The 18,530-nt window shown below is 44.4% G+C and overlaps 1 protein-coding gene across 1 annotated transcript in view; it reads right to left on the bottom strand.

The window, feature by feature from the left end:
- Window positions 1-373: 373 nt before the first annotated feature.
- Window positions 374-18,530, bottom strand: part of zgc:109889 (uncharacterized protein LOC553542 homolog) — a 35,689-nt gene continuing 17,532 nt past the window's right edge. Inside the window, 11 exon segments of the mRNA XM_034145523.1 lie at window positions 374-707; window positions 1,415-1,665; window positions 1,667-1,789; window positions 2,596-2,889; window positions 3,943-4,076; window positions 4,696-4,740; window positions 5,395-5,463; window positions 7,617-7,734; window positions 8,499-8,652; window positions 15,807-15,941; window positions 16,951-17,095. Of these exon segments, the coding sequence (XP_034001414.1) occupies window positions 550-707; window positions 1,415-1,665; window positions 1,667-1,789; window positions 2,596-2,889; window positions 3,943-4,076; window positions 4,696-4,740; window positions 5,395-5,463; window positions 7,617-7,734; window positions 8,499-8,652; window positions 15,807-15,941; window positions 16,951-17,083 (1,614 nt within the window). The 5' untranslated portion in view covers window positions 17,084-17,095 and the 3' untranslated portion in view covers window positions 374-549.

The following is an 18,530-nucleotide window of genomic DNA, read 5'->3' as shown; positions in this document are numbered from 1 at the left end:
CAAGTTGGTTCAAACGATCAAAAAGCCAAACGATCAAAAGGTCATTGTTTCCTCTTAAAGAGTGCGTATGTTTCGTACACAGACCCCTCCTCTATTCTTTCCCTGATTTTCCCGCCACAAATTCCTTCTTCTCAGCATTTGGCAGATAAGTTAAGAGTGCACTATAATTCGTTTTGCTTGTGCTATACCATGTGCTTTGTAAACACATCGCCCCCCCCCTCCTCACTGGGGGGCCCTCCTTCACATAATATAGGCTCACAACCTGTAATACTTTTAATAACTACCACTCGAATACGTAGCGAGGGAGAGGATTGTTTGTCACGGCTGAGTGTTAGTGGTTAGAAATGAGTGGGGGGGGGGGGGGGGGGGGTAAATTACCATGGGAGGCAGAATATACGTCTTCTACCTGTTGCTGTAAGAATGTTGAAATGTTAATGATGAACAATCACCAAACCCCCGTCATAACCACCTCAGTGTCTCAATGTTTCACCCCCCTTTTTACTCCCAGTGATCCCCCCACCCCTCCGTCTCCCTTTATTTTAAACTTTATTAGTCAGACCACTCGTTCTCGTCGAGCTCGGAGTCGTCGTCGGACTCGCTGTACTCCACGGCGATGCGGCGTGACAAGATGGTCGCCACGTCGTTTCCGACCGGCTCCCTCTTGGCCTCCTGCTCTCGTTGCTCCTGCACCTTCCTCAGCTGGATGCCTGGGGACGGGGGGGGGCGGTGAAGTGTTAAATCTGAACTTCTCCTTGACCTTTGACCTTAATTATTATGTATTTATTTCAACAAGGACCATGCAACCAAATACATTAAACTCAGAAAAGTCTTGAACACTCATAAGATAGGTAATTCATATATACAAATAGTTCTAGTTTAAAAATAATTATTTAACATGTTTAATACTTAAAAAGGTCTAGTAGCAACATATTAATTAAGTATTAAATCCGAACTTCTCCTTGACCTTGTAATGGAAATTGTGATTATCAGAAAATTGACTGCTATGATGTTATATTTAACATATAAATAATACCATTTTGTAAGCCTTACATGTCGAGAGACAGTAGGTCTCAGCACTCAGGAAGGTGATCAGTCACAAGGTGTCATGTGACCACACAGTGATCTGATCATTGGTCTGACCATGGGTCTACTGTACTCTGATAGGGTCATGGGTCAGTTATCTCATGACTAAGCATGTATATATTGTAACTGCATAAAAGCTCTCTTCAGTTTGAGTACTTGCACTCGGCTGTGGAGACATTGCTCTTCATGTTGTTTGCCTCTTTAGCAAAAGATTAAAGAACCAGAAAGACATCTCTTTGACTAGTTCATTTCAAGAATGTCCACCCTAACTCTTTGACCTTGAACACCCTAACTCTTTGACCTTGAACACCCTCTTGAACCCCCCTCTCACCTCTACGGATGGCAGCCAGCAGGTCTGAGCGGGCGTCGCTCATCGGGATCATCCCCAGCATGGCGGTGGCCTTCCTGGCCGCGTCCCCCGATGACGGGTGAGCGTGGTACCCGGTCGGGACCCCTGGTGGGGGGGGAGGGGGGGCGGCCGGGGGGGCGCCCGAGGGGGGGTGGGAGGGGGAGGGCACGTAGTTGGCCGGGGGAGGAGGAGGGGAGGGGGAGTAAGGGCGGGACAGGGTGGAGGAGGAGGGGGGGGACGGCGGAGGGAGGAACAGCCGCCGCAGAGTCGAAGGCCGTCTGAGCCGAGGGGATGGTGGGGGGGGGAGGGGGAGGGGCCGGGGGGATGTAGTACTCTGGGATGGTGGAGGGCTGACCACTGTAGGGGGGGGGGGGGGGGGGGGAGAGAGAGAAGAAGAAACAGGTATGAGGTTCATATTGTGTAACCCTTTATTATTGGGTTAACCCTAACCCGTTTCAGGCCCGTTTCAGGCCTCTGCTGATTGGTCAAATTCCCCAATGGCGCGCTCTGTGGCGTAGAGTGATCTTCGCTGATTGGCTGGGAGAAAACCACATGCTTCTCGACCTCACTGAGTCGCGGGGGGGGATGCCATGTTTGGTGTGTGCGGAAGTTACCAAATATGGTTCCTCGCTCGTTAAAAATATGTATTATTAATATGTGTAAATATGTATATATAATATGCGTATATTACATATTATGCATGTATAATATATTTTAAAAAAGGGTGGTTAAATATGTGGATATAAGGGGATAATGGTGACAGAATGGGCAACTAAGGTAAAAAAACATCAACATGTGAATAGGAACTCTTAAAAAGTAAGGGCCCTTAAAAAAGGAATTTGATATCTACCGTTCCCTAAACATCTTTTAAAAAATATTTTATGCTTCCTAAATAAGGAGTTTCTATCTACAGATCTGTAAATAATAAGTTTAGTATCTACCGTTCCCTAAATAAGAAATACAAAGAAAAAAAGATTAACAGTCCAAAATATTGCTGAAATAAAATAGCATTAAAAAGTAAAAAGATATATGTACATGTGGAAATACAAATGTCCAGTAACAAATACAATGCAGGATATTATTGGGCAAGAAATGGATTATTCAATATTAAATTGAACATAAATGTAAAATGTACAGTGGGTATTAGTATCAATAAAACGTACCCGTGCCCGGCCCGGTACTCTTTAACGGACGGCTGCCTCGGCCCGTTAACAGCCGGTTCTCCTCCGGGCTGAGCTCCTGAAGGCGTTCGGCCCAGAGAGGCGGCGTGGCGCCCCGGTGCGGCCGCTCCTACGGCCCCCGGGGGCCCGCTGGGGGGCCGCAGGATCCGGTCCAGAGACTGAGTCTGGGCCGCGGCGCTGAGGTGCTCCCGGCCGTGGTCGGGGGGGTGCACGGTGCTCGGGACCTGGGTCGAGGGGTGGGAGGGGGACGCTGGGAAGGAGTCAGAGGTCATCGACCTGGGGAGAGAAGAGGGGCTTATTTACTGTCTTTCTTTGATCATTTATTACAATTAATTTTTATTCTACACACTGTTACTTCATTCCCAGTTTATTCCCCATTTAGCCACTGCAGTGATCCAACCAATTCAATAAACCCACATGCTCTTAATAACCATCTCCAGCAGAGGGCAGCACAGAGCCTTCCAGAGTACAGCACGTCTGATTTCACCTCCATCACAGGGAGGTGCTTTAAAGGTAGGGGTAGGTAAGAATGGAGAAACCAGCTGGAGTGCGCCAGAATTTGAAAATACACAACCGGAAAGAATCTGCTCCTTCCTTCAGACTTCCTTACAGAGCCCCTCCTCCAACACACACGGACGCGCACATGACCAATGAGGGGACGAGATAAGTTTGTGCACAGATGGAAGGCTGACAGGCAGGTAGGCCATCCAGTTATTTTAGCCGGGCCGGCTCAGATGATTGGTCGTGCTTTTTACAGCGCCACGGCTTCCACAGATGATATTTATTGTATGTATTTATTGTCAAAGCATTTAATGTATTCATTGCTATCGGGATGTTAAGAGCATTCCATGGAATATAACAAAAAGTGTTTCTGAAGTGAATTACCTGCCCCACCTTTGATGTGTGTCATTGTGAGACGTTTTTTCATACAAATACCTGCAGACTATTTATAGCATTTTAATTCTGAGAAAAAATTAAATTAATGAAGATTGGTTACAATTCCAATGCAGAAAACGTCACCGTTAAACCCCAATAATATGTCTGTCCCATGAGTGTTTATGTATTCCCAGTCCACAATCTTCTGTTTGTGTGTGTCTGTTTCAGTGTGTGTGTGTGCCTGTTTCAGTGTGTGTGTCTGTTTCAGTGTGTGTGTCTGTTTCAGTGTGTGTGTCTGTTTCAGTGTGTGTGTCTGTTTCAGTGTGTGCGCGTGTGTGTGTCTGTTTCAGTGTGTGCGCGTGTGTGTGTCTGTTTCAGTGTGTGTGTCTGTTTCAGTGTGTGTGCGTGTGTGTGTGTCTGTTTCAGTGTGTGTGCGTGTGTGTGTGTGTGTACCTGCTATCAGGGGACAGGGACCCCTCTGAGGACATGCCGTGGTAGGGGGAGGGGGTGAGGCGGGCGTCTGGTCTGAACTCTTTGTCGTAGGCCAGGACGTTCCACTCCTGACGGCGGTTACGAGCCTTACGCACCTGAAGAGAGTTTAAAAAAAAAGGCGGGAAATGTAAATATTTATCACTGGAAGAATAAGACAGGAATGAATAATGGAAGTGATGATGACATCTTGTGGTTAAGTGTGCTGCTGTATCATTTTAACTGTGGTCTCCACTTACTCCACTAACAGGCACCGAGTGTCTCATCGTCTTTCATTTAATACATTGATTTAATATACTTTTATTAAGGATGGTTTAAGAGTGGTCTCCATGCTGGCAAAGGTCTCCTCTCTTCTATTACACTCATAAAAACCTGAGTTATAAATAACATCTGAGGATCTGTCTTTTAAAAGCCGGTTACTCCAGATTTCAAGAAGATTTCAGATTTTTTTTATATGTTTTTTTCCTCCAAGGAGATCTTGTTTTGGGTCTGGTTGTAATTTTGTGTTTGTCAGCAACATAACATAAACACTATAGACCAGATGTGTATGAAAGGTGAAGCATGGGTCAAGAGAGAAGACATTACATTCAAGAGTGAGTCTGAAGCATGGAGCTGATACACACATTATGTTCCACTGCAAAATGCTCTTTTGGAAAGGCAGTCTACAGGTAGTGTCAGAGTGTGTGTGTGTGTGTGTGTGTGTGTATCATCACTGACCTTCTTCACCTCTCTGCTGGGGTCCTCCACCTGCTTCTGCTGCTCCTGCAGGAGAGACGAGGCAGACAGACGGAGAGAAAGTTAGTTATTGATTATTGATCAGTGTGGGTCAGAGGAAGAGAACAGGACCCTGTCACCAGCTCCTTCATCATGGGGTCACACACACACACAATGAAGGAGCCAAAACTTAAGGCAACACAAGACAGGAAGCAAAGCAATCACAGGGGGTTAGAGAGAGGACGAGGTGGCAATCAACGACACACACACACACACACACACACACACACACACACACACACACACACACACACACACACACACACACACACACACACACACACACACACACACACACACACACACACACACACACACACACACACACACACACACACACACCACACACACACACACACACACACACACACACACACACACACACACACACACACACACACACACACACACACACACACACACACACACACACACACACACACACACACACACACACACACACACACACACACACATTATTTCTTAGTACTGAAATGCAAACAATGGCTAGTTTTGAGCTTACATTTGTAGTTTCCTGCCCGTTTCTTACCCAAATTCCTCTATAAAAGTGAGTGTGTGAGGGTGCAGGGGTGCATGGGGGGAAGTGGGGGGTTTAGGGGTTAAGAGTCTGGGTTGTCTTACAGAGATGGACAGGGGGCTCCTGGGTGGGGCCTGTCTGGAGTGGGGCCTGTCAGGGTGGGCCGGACAGCCCTATGGAAACATGGGAGAGAAAGAAGCTTAGACTGAGGAGGGAGAGGGAGAGAGGGGGGGGGGGTCTTTGAGGCTAGATAACTCTATACATTAGAGAAAGAGGAAGAAGAAGAAGGAAGGATTAGATCCTCCATCTTTGTGGGAGATTTTATTCAGTTTCCAGGTTGAAAAGGAGGGAACATAAACACGTGAGCAGCATTACATTAAACAGACATATTGACATAGCACAGCGCTAACACGTACAGCAGCAGATGTTCAGGGGGTCGAAACATGTCCAGAGAAGTGAATTAAAGGGGAATAAATAAATAAATACAATTTAGCTAGAAATATTACATTTGTATGCCAATTATGTTGGTCCTAATGGACACTAATGGCGCTTTTCCACTGCAGGGCTGTATGGCTAGGCCTCGTTAGGCCTTGTTAGGCCAGGCTCACTTTATGCTGCGTTTCCATTACAGTTTAGGAACTGGGGCAGTAACTATAGTAACGCAGTGTAGGCGGAGCCGTGACGTCATCTTCAATGAGAACCCCAGAAAAACAACACAGCCGTTAGCTGTTAGCACTCAGAGCTCACAGCTCCTCATATATGTTCAGAAACTAGACAAAAGTTAAACAAGTACAAACCACAGACTGCCTGTGTCATGGTGAATACAGTCGCTGCTTTATTTATGTCTGTATAGGCCGTTGTTGTGAGTGTGGACGGTTGGAGCATATACTGCGTTAGCTTAGCCAATCTCCATTCAGAAAACACACATTTTAAAAGGTGTTTCGCCTGCCGTCTGTCTGCAGACTTGTCAAAGCATTAATTCATGGTTTTTACTAACCGGTATCAGTATGTTGTTACTTCGGCATCATTTTGAAACGTGTATTACAATTAAATCACGGTCAAATATGTTCATTGTGTTGTAGTTGCCAGCGATTCTCTCACATACTCAGCCTGGTTGTTGGCCCGGAAAGAACCTCGATTTTGGAGAGCCAGAAAAACTGTGAAAAAGCACCCGCTAGCCGGAACTACGCCTCGTGGAAACGCAACCAAAAACGGGCCGGGCACGGCACGGCGCGGCACGGCACGCTTAAACCGCGCTGTCATGGAAATGCGCCATTAGTGACTGTTTCGAAGAGATATACAAGACTCACTCAGCAAATTATCCCTGTAATTTTTTGTATCCAATAAAAACGACGTGTGCTATCCATGACTGAAATTGGACTACATTTCGATAAAAGTAGAATAAACTTAGATTGATAATAGTTTCTGGCTCTTAAAATCTAATTTGAAATAGAAGACAATACGTATTTAGGTTCAGGATCATTATTTAGTAGCTACATCTCTGTATGAATGTCAATATGGTTTCATTTAAAAACAGTTGTATTCCCCTTTGGTCATTTATGAGTCCCTGTCCACCTGCTGATCAATCACCAATTACAAAACGAAGCAAAGCTAATGATGTAACACAGGAATGCATCAAATGAAAGAGCAGCATAAAAACACAATCACAATTAAGCAGAAGATGGATGTGTTTAACATTTTGTCACACGCTCACAATCACAAATCCAGCCTGCAGCATGTGTTTAATGACACACATATTTAGGACAACGTTTCTCCAACATGCACTCACAAACACACATGACCTCCACAAACTGATGTATACACACAGGGTGCGTCTCTCTTCGGTTAAATGGATTCCTTGCGTCCCTCACTTGCGTCGTTTCCCTGCGACTAGTCCCTCCCACCAGGGAAGCATGGAGAGACGCAAGGAAACCACGAGAAGCAGGGAAATGAGTTTTAAGAGTAATGGGACGTCGTTTCCTCCGGAGCGTCACGTGAAGCGACGTCCGTTTGTGATGACGCCGCTCAGCTGATCGCCTCACAGCAGCCGGATCAGTGCATGCGCTGCATCGTCCAATCAGTGAGCGATACACAGTAAGGGGGCGGGGCGAGTTTCTGAAGATTTCACCGGAGGATGGTCTGGTAGTTCCTCCGTTATCACTCCTCGATCCTCGGTCCTCCGGCACAAATAAGGCCACTGGGACGCTACTCAAGATGGCGCAGACTAATCAACTTCCGGTGATACCGAGGACCGAGGAGCGAGGAAATGAAAAACAAGAGAAGTGAAACGCACCCACAGTCGACGTACACACAGACGCACACACACCTTCTGCCGCCTCTTCTCCTTGCGCTTGTCCTCGGTGGCCTGCAGCATCTTCTCCTTCCACAGGATGAAGAAGTACGAGGGGTCGGTGTAGAACTTCAAGGCGTCCTTCTTGTCGTCCCTGTAGAGAAAGGGGGACAAAGTGGGTTGAAAAAAAGAAGCGGCGTGACGTAGGATGGAAAGAAAATGGAGCAGGATGTGTGTGAGGTTAAGGAGCAAATGCAACTAAATAAAACCTTATTTGATCATTTTTTTAAGATAAAATACATGTACTACTTTTACGATTTTCAAAACGTGGGGCAAGTTTTAAAAGAGTTCTCCAATTTTGAATTGTAGTCAAGGCATTCGATGGGCTAAGTGCTACATTAGCATGGTTACTACAGTAGCTAATTCACATCATAGATTGTGATGAAACCAGACAACTAAGTAACTTACATTATGATTAATGTAGTCATTTATGAAGATGGAGCATCAATCACAATTAAAAAATAACCTAAAATGAAGTGGGAGCAATGTAGGTCTTACAATTATCGTCGTAGTTAACATTAGCTCGGCTCATTAGCATGGATAACTAGCATGTTAGCTTTAGCAAGGTACAAGTTGACGCTTCCCGATTAGCTTGTTCTCATTGACAGGTTTCTGCTGAATATTTCATCGCTGATCGTTCACACCTTAATATTTCTTGAACTAATAAAGAACATCAATATCAAACATGTTTTATATAATGATTCGTAATTATCTTACGTAGTCAATAACATTAGGATGATGTGTGTAAAGCCTCAAGGCAGATCATGTGTTCAGCTCACTGGACTGCGTTAAAGCGTCTTTGAGCATTAGGAAAAGCGCTATAAAAATCCCATGTATTATTATTATTAGTATTATTACCTGTAGGAGCTGAGGATGTTGAGTGGGGGGGGTTTGTCGCAGCGATGGTACATCTCCACCACGGGGTTGGAGACGGAGGACCTGGAGACCACCTGCTGGTCCTGGGTGGTGCTGCTCTTAAAGGCCTTCCTCATGTTGATGTCCTGCAGGGAGACTGGGAGGAGCGGAGAGAGAGAGAGATTTAAAGGTCACCTATTATGCAAAATCCACTTCTCCATGTCTTTTCTACATCAACATGTGTCCCCTCTTCTACATCAACATGTGTCCCCTCTTCTTCATGTCTCTTCTACATGAACATGTGTCCCCTCTTCTTCATGTCTCTTCTACATCAACATGTGTCCCCTCTTCTTCATGTCTCTTCTACATCAGCATGTGTCCCCTCTTCTTCATGTCTCTTCTACATCAACATGTGTCCCCTCTTCTTCATGTCTCTTCTACATCAACATGTGTCCCCTCTTCTACATCAACATGTGTCCCCTCTTCTACATCAACATGTGTCCCCTCTTCTTCATGTCTCTTCTACATGAACATGTGTCCCCTCTTCTTCATGTCTCTTCTACATCAACATGTGTCCCCTCTTCTTCATGTCTCTTCTACATCAACATGTGTCCCCTCTTCTTCATGTCTCCTCTTCATCAACATGTGTCCCCTCTTCTTCATGTCTCTTCTACATCAACATGTGTCCCCTCTTCTTCATGTCTCTTCTTCATCAACATGTATCCCCTCTTCTTCATGTCTCTTCTACATCAACATGTGTCCCCTCTTCTTCATGTCTCCTCTTCATCAACATGTGTCCCCTCTTCTTCATGTCTCTTCTACATCAACATGTGTCCCCTCTTCTTCATGTCTCTTCTTCATCAACATGTGTCCCCTCTTCTTCATGTCTCTTCTACATCAACATGTGTCCCCTCTTCTTCATGTCTCCTCTACATCAACATGTGTCCCCTCTTCTTCATGTCTCTTCTTCATCAACATGTGTCCCCTCTTCTTCATGTCTCTTCTACATCAACATGTGTCCCCTCTTCTTCATGTCTCTTCTACATCAACATGTGTCCCCTCTTCTTCATGTCTCTTCTACATCAACATGTGTCCCCTCTTCTTCATGTCTCTTCTACATCAACATGTGTCCCCTCTTCTTCATGTCTCTTCTACATCAACATGTGTCCCCTCTTCTTCATGTCTCTTCTACATCAACATGTGTCCCCTCTTCTTCATGTCTCTTCTACATCAGCATGTGTCCCCCTCTTCTTCATGTCTCCTCTACATCAACATGTGTCCCCTCTTCTTCATGTCTCTTCTACATCAACATGTGTCCCCTCTTCTACATCAACATGTGTCCCCCTCTTCTACATCAACATGTGTCCCCTCTTCTTCATGTCTCTTCTACATGAACATGTGTCCCCTCTTCTTCATGTCTCTTCTACATCAACATGTGTCCCCTCTTCTTCATGTCTCTTCTACATCAACATGTGTCCCCTCTTCTTCATGTCTCCTCTTCATCAACATGTGTCCCCTCTTCTTCATGTCTCTTCTACATCAACATGTGTCCCCTCTTCTTCATGTCTCTTCTTCATCAACATGTATCCCCTCTTCTTCATGTCTCTTCTACATCAACATGTGTCCCCTCTTCTTCATGTCTCCTCTTCATCAACATGTGTCCCCTCTTCTTCATGTCTCTTCTACATCAACATGTGTCCCCTCTTCTTCATGTCTCTTCTTCATCAACATGTGTCCCCTCTTCTTCATGTCTCTTCTACATCAACATGTGTCCCCTCTTCTTCATGTCTCCTCTACATCAACATGTGTCCCCTCTTCTTCATGTCTCTTCTTCATCAACATGTGTCCCCTCTTCTTCATGTCTCTTCTACATCAACATGTGTCCCCTCTTCTTCATGTCTCTTCTACATCAACATGTGTCCCCTCTTCTTCATGTCTCTTCTTCATCAACATGTGTCCCCTCTGTGGAAAGAGACTCTGAAAGTTTCAGGAACAAAGATTCTCTCTCTTTTTGATCCATTTTTATAAAAACCTGTCTGAAAATGAGCTGATCAGATTTGGGCCACTTTATGATATCATAACGATGTTTTGTCTTGTGTAACCATTAGCCAATCACCAACCAAGGTAACCCCCCCCCCCCCCACCTTATCACCTGAATCTCCTCCTAGAGCACCATTGAGTTCTTTCTAACCAAATCTCTCTCAGAGGGGCGTGGGGAGGGGCTCCTTATTTTCATCTAAAGTAACAGACAGAGAATCAGCACTTTTGAAACAGGGCTGAAACAGAGGGGATTATGGGTAATGCTGCAATGATCTGTTTGGTGTTTCAGCCAATCAGAGACAGGCTCTGGATATATCTGAGACCTGTGATATATTGATGACCTTTAAAATCAAGTAAACAACGAGACAGTGAGGTCGAACAAAAGGCAGATTTGTTTTCTGCGTATCATTTACACAGCATTTATGAAATAATCCCTGAAAACAGCTGTTTTTATAACTCGTCGGATTAGCAGCTTAATCCTGGATGTGCAGCGCCGCCCTCTGATCTGGGGGGTTCAAACCCCACTGCAGTCAGCATGTCGTTGTGTCCCTGGGCAACAGACTTCACCCCAAATTGCTCCTGTGGGGATTGTCCACAGTATTGAGTATGTAAATCGCTTTGGATAAAAGCGTCTAACAAGTGACATGTCGTGTAATGTACTGTTCTCTGATCTGCAGAGGCACTCATAAATCAAATCAGGATTTATGGGAATTAATGATCTCTTGTCAGTGCACATATCATCCAGGGCTACTTAGATTTAAAGTTTTATCCCACCGCATAGACAGTTTGAGATTAAATAAAATAAGATACAATTAAAACTTCTATGCAGGGTATAACAGATGTCAAATAATGATTCACGTTATGTTCAGTGGCTGTAATGTTGATATTTACCAACATCCTGGACATTCAGCATGTAGTAGGGTAATTAGATTTATTAGATGAAAAATGCAAGAAAATGCATTTTCATAAGATTTTATTTTTTGATTAACAGCAGAAAAATTAAGTACATCTTGTTTTAATCTACCTATTGTTTATTGGGCCAGGCCTTCAACGCAATAAATTCAGAGCACATCATTTTATGCTTCATTCATCGAAAAAGCAAAAATAGGAAATTAGATTTGAACAATTTAGTCACACACTCGTGGGTGCCAGCTTGAATGCAAAAGTGCAGCCTAGGAATATCACACTGTCGAGCCTTGGACCTGGAGATTTATGTGTTTATGGATTTTTTGAAAGGCATTCGGGGAATGTGGGAAATTGCTCACAGGAGCAGAAGAACAGGCGATAACAAACTACGAGTTCTGACAGAAAATGAGGACATTTCATGACAGAAATGACTCCTGGGGCCCACTTAACATCAATGGATGTCTCCTTTAATACAAATATTGAATGAATTGTATGCTCTAATCATACTTATATAAAAGGATGGTTCAGGTTTTAAGGTTTCTACCACAATAATAGGAGGAAACGGGAAATAAAAACCCCTGTATGTGCCTGTAAAACCTTATAATAACACATAGACAGCGTACACACTGTATGACCTCCAACACATACATAGGCGCACACACAGAGTATGATAATGGCACAGCAGGGACAGATTAGTGTCAGAGCTTGTTGCACCAGCTTAACACCCACCCACCCACCCCCACACACACACACACACTGCAGCAGTAACAAGAAAATATAGCGTGTGTTTTTTTAGTAAACACATTTTCTTGCATGTAATTCATTTAAGTGTACATGTAGAACTAGGTGATAATTGGATTTGTCTACATAGAACAGAGATAGCATGTGTGTGTGAGATAGAAGGGAGCGTGAGACAGAGAAGACATATATGTGTGTGTGTGTGTGTGCCAATCCCTTAACCCCCCGACAGGAGATTTAACGCTACAGTAGTGGAAATCTATCCAGGATCAAACAGATGGATAAACACACACACACACACACACACACATATTGCCTCAGTGTGTGTGTGTAATAAGGTTAAAGTGTGTCAGTGTGACATATGTTGCTACCACTGATTTACTTGACTTATGAAATGTGTGTGTGTGTGTGTGTGTGTGTATGATGAACGCAGTTATTAACAGCGTCAGAAAAAAAACCCTCTGACGGCGAATTCCTAAAGCACAAGCGAGCGATTGGCTGTTTGATCTCTGTGTGTGTGTGTGTGTGTGTTTCTGTAGTCAGCACACACTCCTGTCTGTTCGCCGTTTGATCATTCCTTCCTAAGCTTCCGTCCCTGCAGCCAAATGAATAATCCACAAAACTAGCAGCTAATGCAACTTTCATTCACACACATCTTCAAAGAGTCCTCTAGCTCCCCCTCTCTCTCTCTCTCTCTCACACACACACACACCCCCCCACACACACACACACACTCCATCACCTCTCACTTCGTGTCCTCCGGCTCTCTTCCATCTCATACAAATATGTTGTGTTACTGCGAATAACCAGATGAATGTATCACGACGTCTGACATGTACGTGGATGCTTTAATAATCATTTCAATGTCCTGGAGGAGGTGCAGCGCAATACAGGAAGTAGAAGGAAGCGTGTTGGATGAATGAATATCGGTTTCAAAGAGATGCTCTGTTAGTGGGGGTGTTGTTGTGTGTGTGACGCATCATTCCTTTCCCATGAACAGAGGGCGATAATGCCATTTGACACGAGTGAAGTGAACAGAAGCGATTCAAATCCACAACCAAAGAGATAAGAGTGGATCTCTGAAGCTAATATGGTCTGTCTTTGACTTCCCTACACTATATGTGATGTCCTTTTAAAGAGACCTTTTTACTACTTGTTCAATAACGATTTCACATGTCGTGCATAAACAGTCATTCATATATATATTTTTTTAAATGGCATTTTTTTTCACATTTTAAATGCAAAGAAAACGAAAATATGCTTTTTAGGCGCAAATCTAAGTCAGGAAAGACTTGATGAGATATGTACTGTCCTTCCCTTTCCTTGTTACTTTTCTTCATGACCTTTCCTTCCTTCCATCCTTTCCTTCCCTCTTTCAAGTGTTACGGCCCGTCTACACAGCAGCGTTAAAAAAATCTTGAAACGCTTCTGCCCATTCACTTTGAATGGGGTGACGTCACTTTCCCTCACTTTTTCGCCGAACTGCATTGTGGGAAGCAGAGCGGAGATTTTCAGGATTTTCAGGCTTCAAAAGTTGAGCAATGTTCAACTTTTGAAGCTGAGGTGGAAGCGTCAGCCAATCAAATCCCGTGTATGCAAATCTGACAGTTCAAGCGCTAGCCAATCAAACCGCGTGTATGCTGGGAGAGACATACCACAGGTCATTTCCTCATATTCCAAAACATGGAGGAGAAATTAGCGGTAGGGAATCACCCGGTGCTTTATGACCAGTCCCTATTTACCTACCGGGATACAAACCGGAGGAGCCAGGCATGGAGGGAGGTGGCAGAGACAGTGGTAGGTTTTCGCCTGTTTGGGGAGTTTATATCCAGTTTACTTCGGGCTTTTTTGCTTTGTATGTCGGGGGCGGGAGATTCATGTGATTGGTTGTTGGTGCCTTGCTCGCAAAAAATCCCCAAGCTTCAGATACGCCCACCTCCAAGATTTTTTTAACGCTGCTGTGTGGACGGGCCGTTACTTTACAACCCTTCCCTTCTTCCTATATCCTTTCACCGTCTTTCCTTTCCTTCCTTCCTTCCTTGCTGCCTTCATTTCTTTCTTCCATCCTTCCCTCACTCACTCACGGTTTCATTTGCCTGCTAGCTTGAAGAATCACAGAAAGACGGCGAGAAGGAGGAAGGAGAAGGCAGAGAAAGAAGTGGTAGTGAATGTGAGGTGGACGGACAAATTGCTTGTGCGTAGGAGGAAGAAGAAGCGTGGTAATGAACGGAGGAGGAGAGGAAGAGGAGGAGAGGAAGATACGGCTGAGGACTGCTGAGCTTTTTCCTTTTCATCGCCGTCTGTGCAGCTTTCTCTGAAACTCTGTCTGAGGCGCCGCGCTGCAGAATGACTCGGCAATATTAATAAGGAGGGGGGAGAGAGAGGGAGGAAAGACATGGAAGCAAGAGGAGATTAAAAGTGGGGGAGAGAGATTGGAATTAAAAAAAGGAGAGAGAAAAATAGATATAGGACAGAAGGAATCATTATATAACAAGATGGAGGACAATTAGATGAAAGGAAGGACAGAGGGAGAGGTGAGGATGATAACAAGAGAACTGGAAGTAGTCAGAGAGGGTGAAGAAAGGAGACAAATGAAGAAAAGGAGACTTGGGGAGATGAGGAAGAAATAATATATAAGAGAGAAAAAGGGAAAAGCACTAAGCTTTGAGGTTTCTCATATTTCCCTTTTAAGTTGATTTTGAGCCTCCAGGGCCACCGTACTCTACTCTGAAACCCTTCTGTAAGTGCTGAGTGGATCATCACAGTGTGTGTGTGTGTGTGTGTGTGTGTGTGTGTGTGCCTATCAATTACTGCATTAAAAGAATTGACCTTCAGAGATAGTGAGATGCTTAATGATGGAGATAGCGATCATGGCTCACACAAACACACTCACACACTGAGCGACATGTGAGTGTGTGTTTTTCTGTTCACTAAACACTCAGTAGTACTCAAACCCACACACACACATTGAAATGGAGATAGTGATAAAGCAGACAGACATGAAACAAAGGGGAACAAGTTGTAAACACACACATGAACACACACACACCTGAGACAGCACTCATTACAATCCTCAGGGACAAGACATTTAAAGGGCCACACACACACACAAATGCACATCCCCATGACTGAAACCTTTTGTCCTACGTGATGAGCTTTCTTTATTACTAATTAAAACTAGTGATGGGAATTACGGCTCTTTGAAGGGAGCCGGATCTTATGGCTCCGTTCTTTTCCGAGAGCCGTTCAAAAGAGCCGTTTTTTTTTTTTAAGGGGGCGGGGCTAATAGGTTTATCTGCGAAATAATCACCAGGATAATGATTGACTGCATTGCCAGGAATCTACTTTTACTCACAGAAAAATGTATAACTTGCTACATCTCTCAGCCAGCCAAACTACTACTCAAGCAGCACGCGTTATGCCATCATCATCTATGGCTAATGTGCATTCAGGAAAAGCAAGTTCCCGTAAAGGCGAGTGGATTTATGGCAGGCAAGTGAACCAACGATAAAAAGAACGGCTCTCACCAAGTACGACTCGGTTCCCTTGGTTCGTACCAAAGAGCCGTTCCAAATGAATCGGATCGTTGGCGAACGTAACATGACTAATTAAAACTCTGGTCCTCACCCTCCTCCACGGTGGAGTCGAGCTGCGTCACCTTCACGGCCAGCTGGTCCACCCTCTCCTGCAGGCTGCTCATCCTCAGGTAGAAGCTGTTGGCCTCGTTGAACAGCTCTCCGAAAATGTCTTCTGCATGGCGACCTGGACGGAAACACAGACACACACACACACATATAAAAATAGTATACAATATTGCATTCTGGGGGTTCAGTCACTGGGAATTTCTTGATTTATGCAGCAGGCATTACGGTTTAATTGGACTAACAGAAATGACTATAAAATCCCTTTTCAGTGAGTTACAGCCCAAATAAAAGTTAGAAAACTCTCCAAACATATTCAGATTAAACAGGAGATGATTGAAATTCACCGAGATGGATGTCTGCCGTGTGTGTGACAGAATTACAAATATTTGAATGTATTTACTGAGAAGCCATCCTCAATAACACAGTGCACCTCGAAGCCTAATGAAATGCACACACATATAAACATGCACACATCTCTCTGCCTCTAAACCAATGAGATGACAGATGGAGTCGAGGCAGAGCATCTCTCCCAGAGCTGTCGCTGAATTTCATTTAGACGCCGACTGTTAATCAAATTCAAACAGGATCTGTGTTTCACTGAATAATCGCTCGTCTGGCACAAGTGTGTGCTCTGCAACTCAACTTTGAGCTATACTGAGATGAGTTTTAAATGCTAGTGTGGACAGGAGGCTTTAGTATTTAAGCATAGGTAGCATTCTCCAAGATGAACTCAGGTTAGTAGACAATGTTACAACATCTAGTCATTCAAGATAAAGAGAAAAAGGAAATACAAATTCATTCATAAGTTTAGGGCTGAACACACAAATAACTAATTGCATTTATTTTGAGTGATACATTTTGCATCATTATTCTCATTATCATTAAAAGATATATTAAAATGATGACTCTGCAATACTTAACTAAAATTGTATTTGAACACATATTAAGCCTTTAAAAAATATTGTGCTTCCTGCGATATGAATATTGCTTCGTCCATATTGTGATTTCAGATATTTTATTGAGCCCTCTGTCTGTGTCAAACATGACTCTTTTCCTGAAGCCTCAATCAGATATCAGACATTTCACTGAGCCCCCTGTGTGTGTTACACTTGACTCCTGATACTCACTGAGGCTGCCCAGCTGTTTGATGATGGCTGCCAGAGTGCTGTTGGTCACACACTCCAGCTCACTGGTCACCCCGTCAGGCAACGCCCCGCGGCAGAGGTGCCGGGGCTCGATGTTCCTCTTCACCAACGGCATGCTGGTCTACGTCTGAGGAGAGAGAGAGAGAGAGAGAGAGAGAGAGAGAGAGAGATGATTAGTTAAAGGTCACCTATTATGCAAAATCCACTTCTCCATGTCTCTTCTACATCAACATGTGTCCCCTCTGTGTACACTTCAGAGACATGTTTTGTATATATCTGAGACCTATAATGTATTGATGAAAAACAGTATAATAGGGGACCTTTAAATATCCAAAACTGTATCACTTGCTGTCTGTCTAAATTGCACTCTGACGTTTTGTCATCATTTAAACCCCCTGTAGGAAAACCACCATTATAGCTCCTCACTGACATAGGAGAGGAAGAAGAAGAGAACAGGTGGCTGAGCTGAGAGTCCTGACCTGACAGAGACGGAGGTGTCATGTCCGCCGCGGGGTTTCAGCAGCTCATCACACCGCTTAATGTCAACGCAAGAGCCAAGAGCCAAATGAGCCGGAAACATTTCTAAACGTTGCTAACGAGCCGGAGGAACCACGAGGGAGAGAGAGAGAGAGAGAGAGAGAGAGAGAGAGAGAGAGAGAGAGAGAGGGAGACAAAGAGAGGAGAGGGAGAAAGAGGAGAGGAATGACAGAGACAAGAGAATGAGCTTCATAAGAGAGACTGTTAGTGTCTGAGGGGCCACAAGGGAAGAGCTGCTTATACAGTGCATCCGGAAAGTATTCATAGTTTCATACCCCTTCACTTTTTCACATTTTGTTATGTTACAGCCTTATTTCAAAATGGATTATATTCATTTTGTCTCTCAATATTCCACACATGATACCCCATAATACTTTGAAAACGTTTTATGTACATAAGTATTCACACCCTTTGCTATGACGCTGAAAATTGAGCTCAAGTGCCTCCCGTTTCCACTGATCATCCTTGGAATGTTTCTATAACTTGAGTGGAGTCCACCTGTGGTAAACTAAATTGATTGGACATGACTTGGAAAGGAACACACCTGTCTATATGAGGTCCCACCGTTGACAGTGCACATCAGAGCACAAACCAAGTCATGAGGTCCAAGGAATTGTCTGTAGACCTCAGAGACAGGATTGTATCAAGGCACAGATCTGGGGAAGGGTACAGAAACATGTCTGCAGCATTGAACGTCCCAACGAGCACAGTGGTCTCCATCATTTGCAAATGGAAGATGTTTGAAACCACCACGGCTCTTCCTAGAGCTTGCTGCCCAAACCAAACTGAACATCGGGGGAGAAGGACCTTAGTCAGAGAGGTGACCAAGAACCCGGTGGATGGTCACTCTGACAGAGCTCCAGTGTTCCTCTGTGGAGATGGGAGAACCTTCTAGAAGGACAACCATCTGTGCAGCACTCCACCAATCAGGCCTTAATGGAAGAGTGGCCAGAAGGACGCCACTCCTCAGTAAAAGGCACATGAAAGCCCACATGGAGCACCTAGAGGACTCTCAGACCATGAGA

The sequence above is a fragment of the Trematomus bernacchii genome, unplaced genomic scaffold (assembly GCF_902827165.1).
Source record: "Trematomus bernacchii unplaced genomic scaffold, fTreBer1.1, whole genome shotgun sequence".
Classification (NCBI taxonomy): domain Eukaryota; kingdom Metazoa; phylum Chordata; class Actinopteri; order Perciformes; family Nototheniidae; genus Trematomus; species Trematomus bernacchii.
Note: the sequence above shows the minus strand (reverse complement) of the source record. Positions and strands in the feature narration are given on the sequence as shown.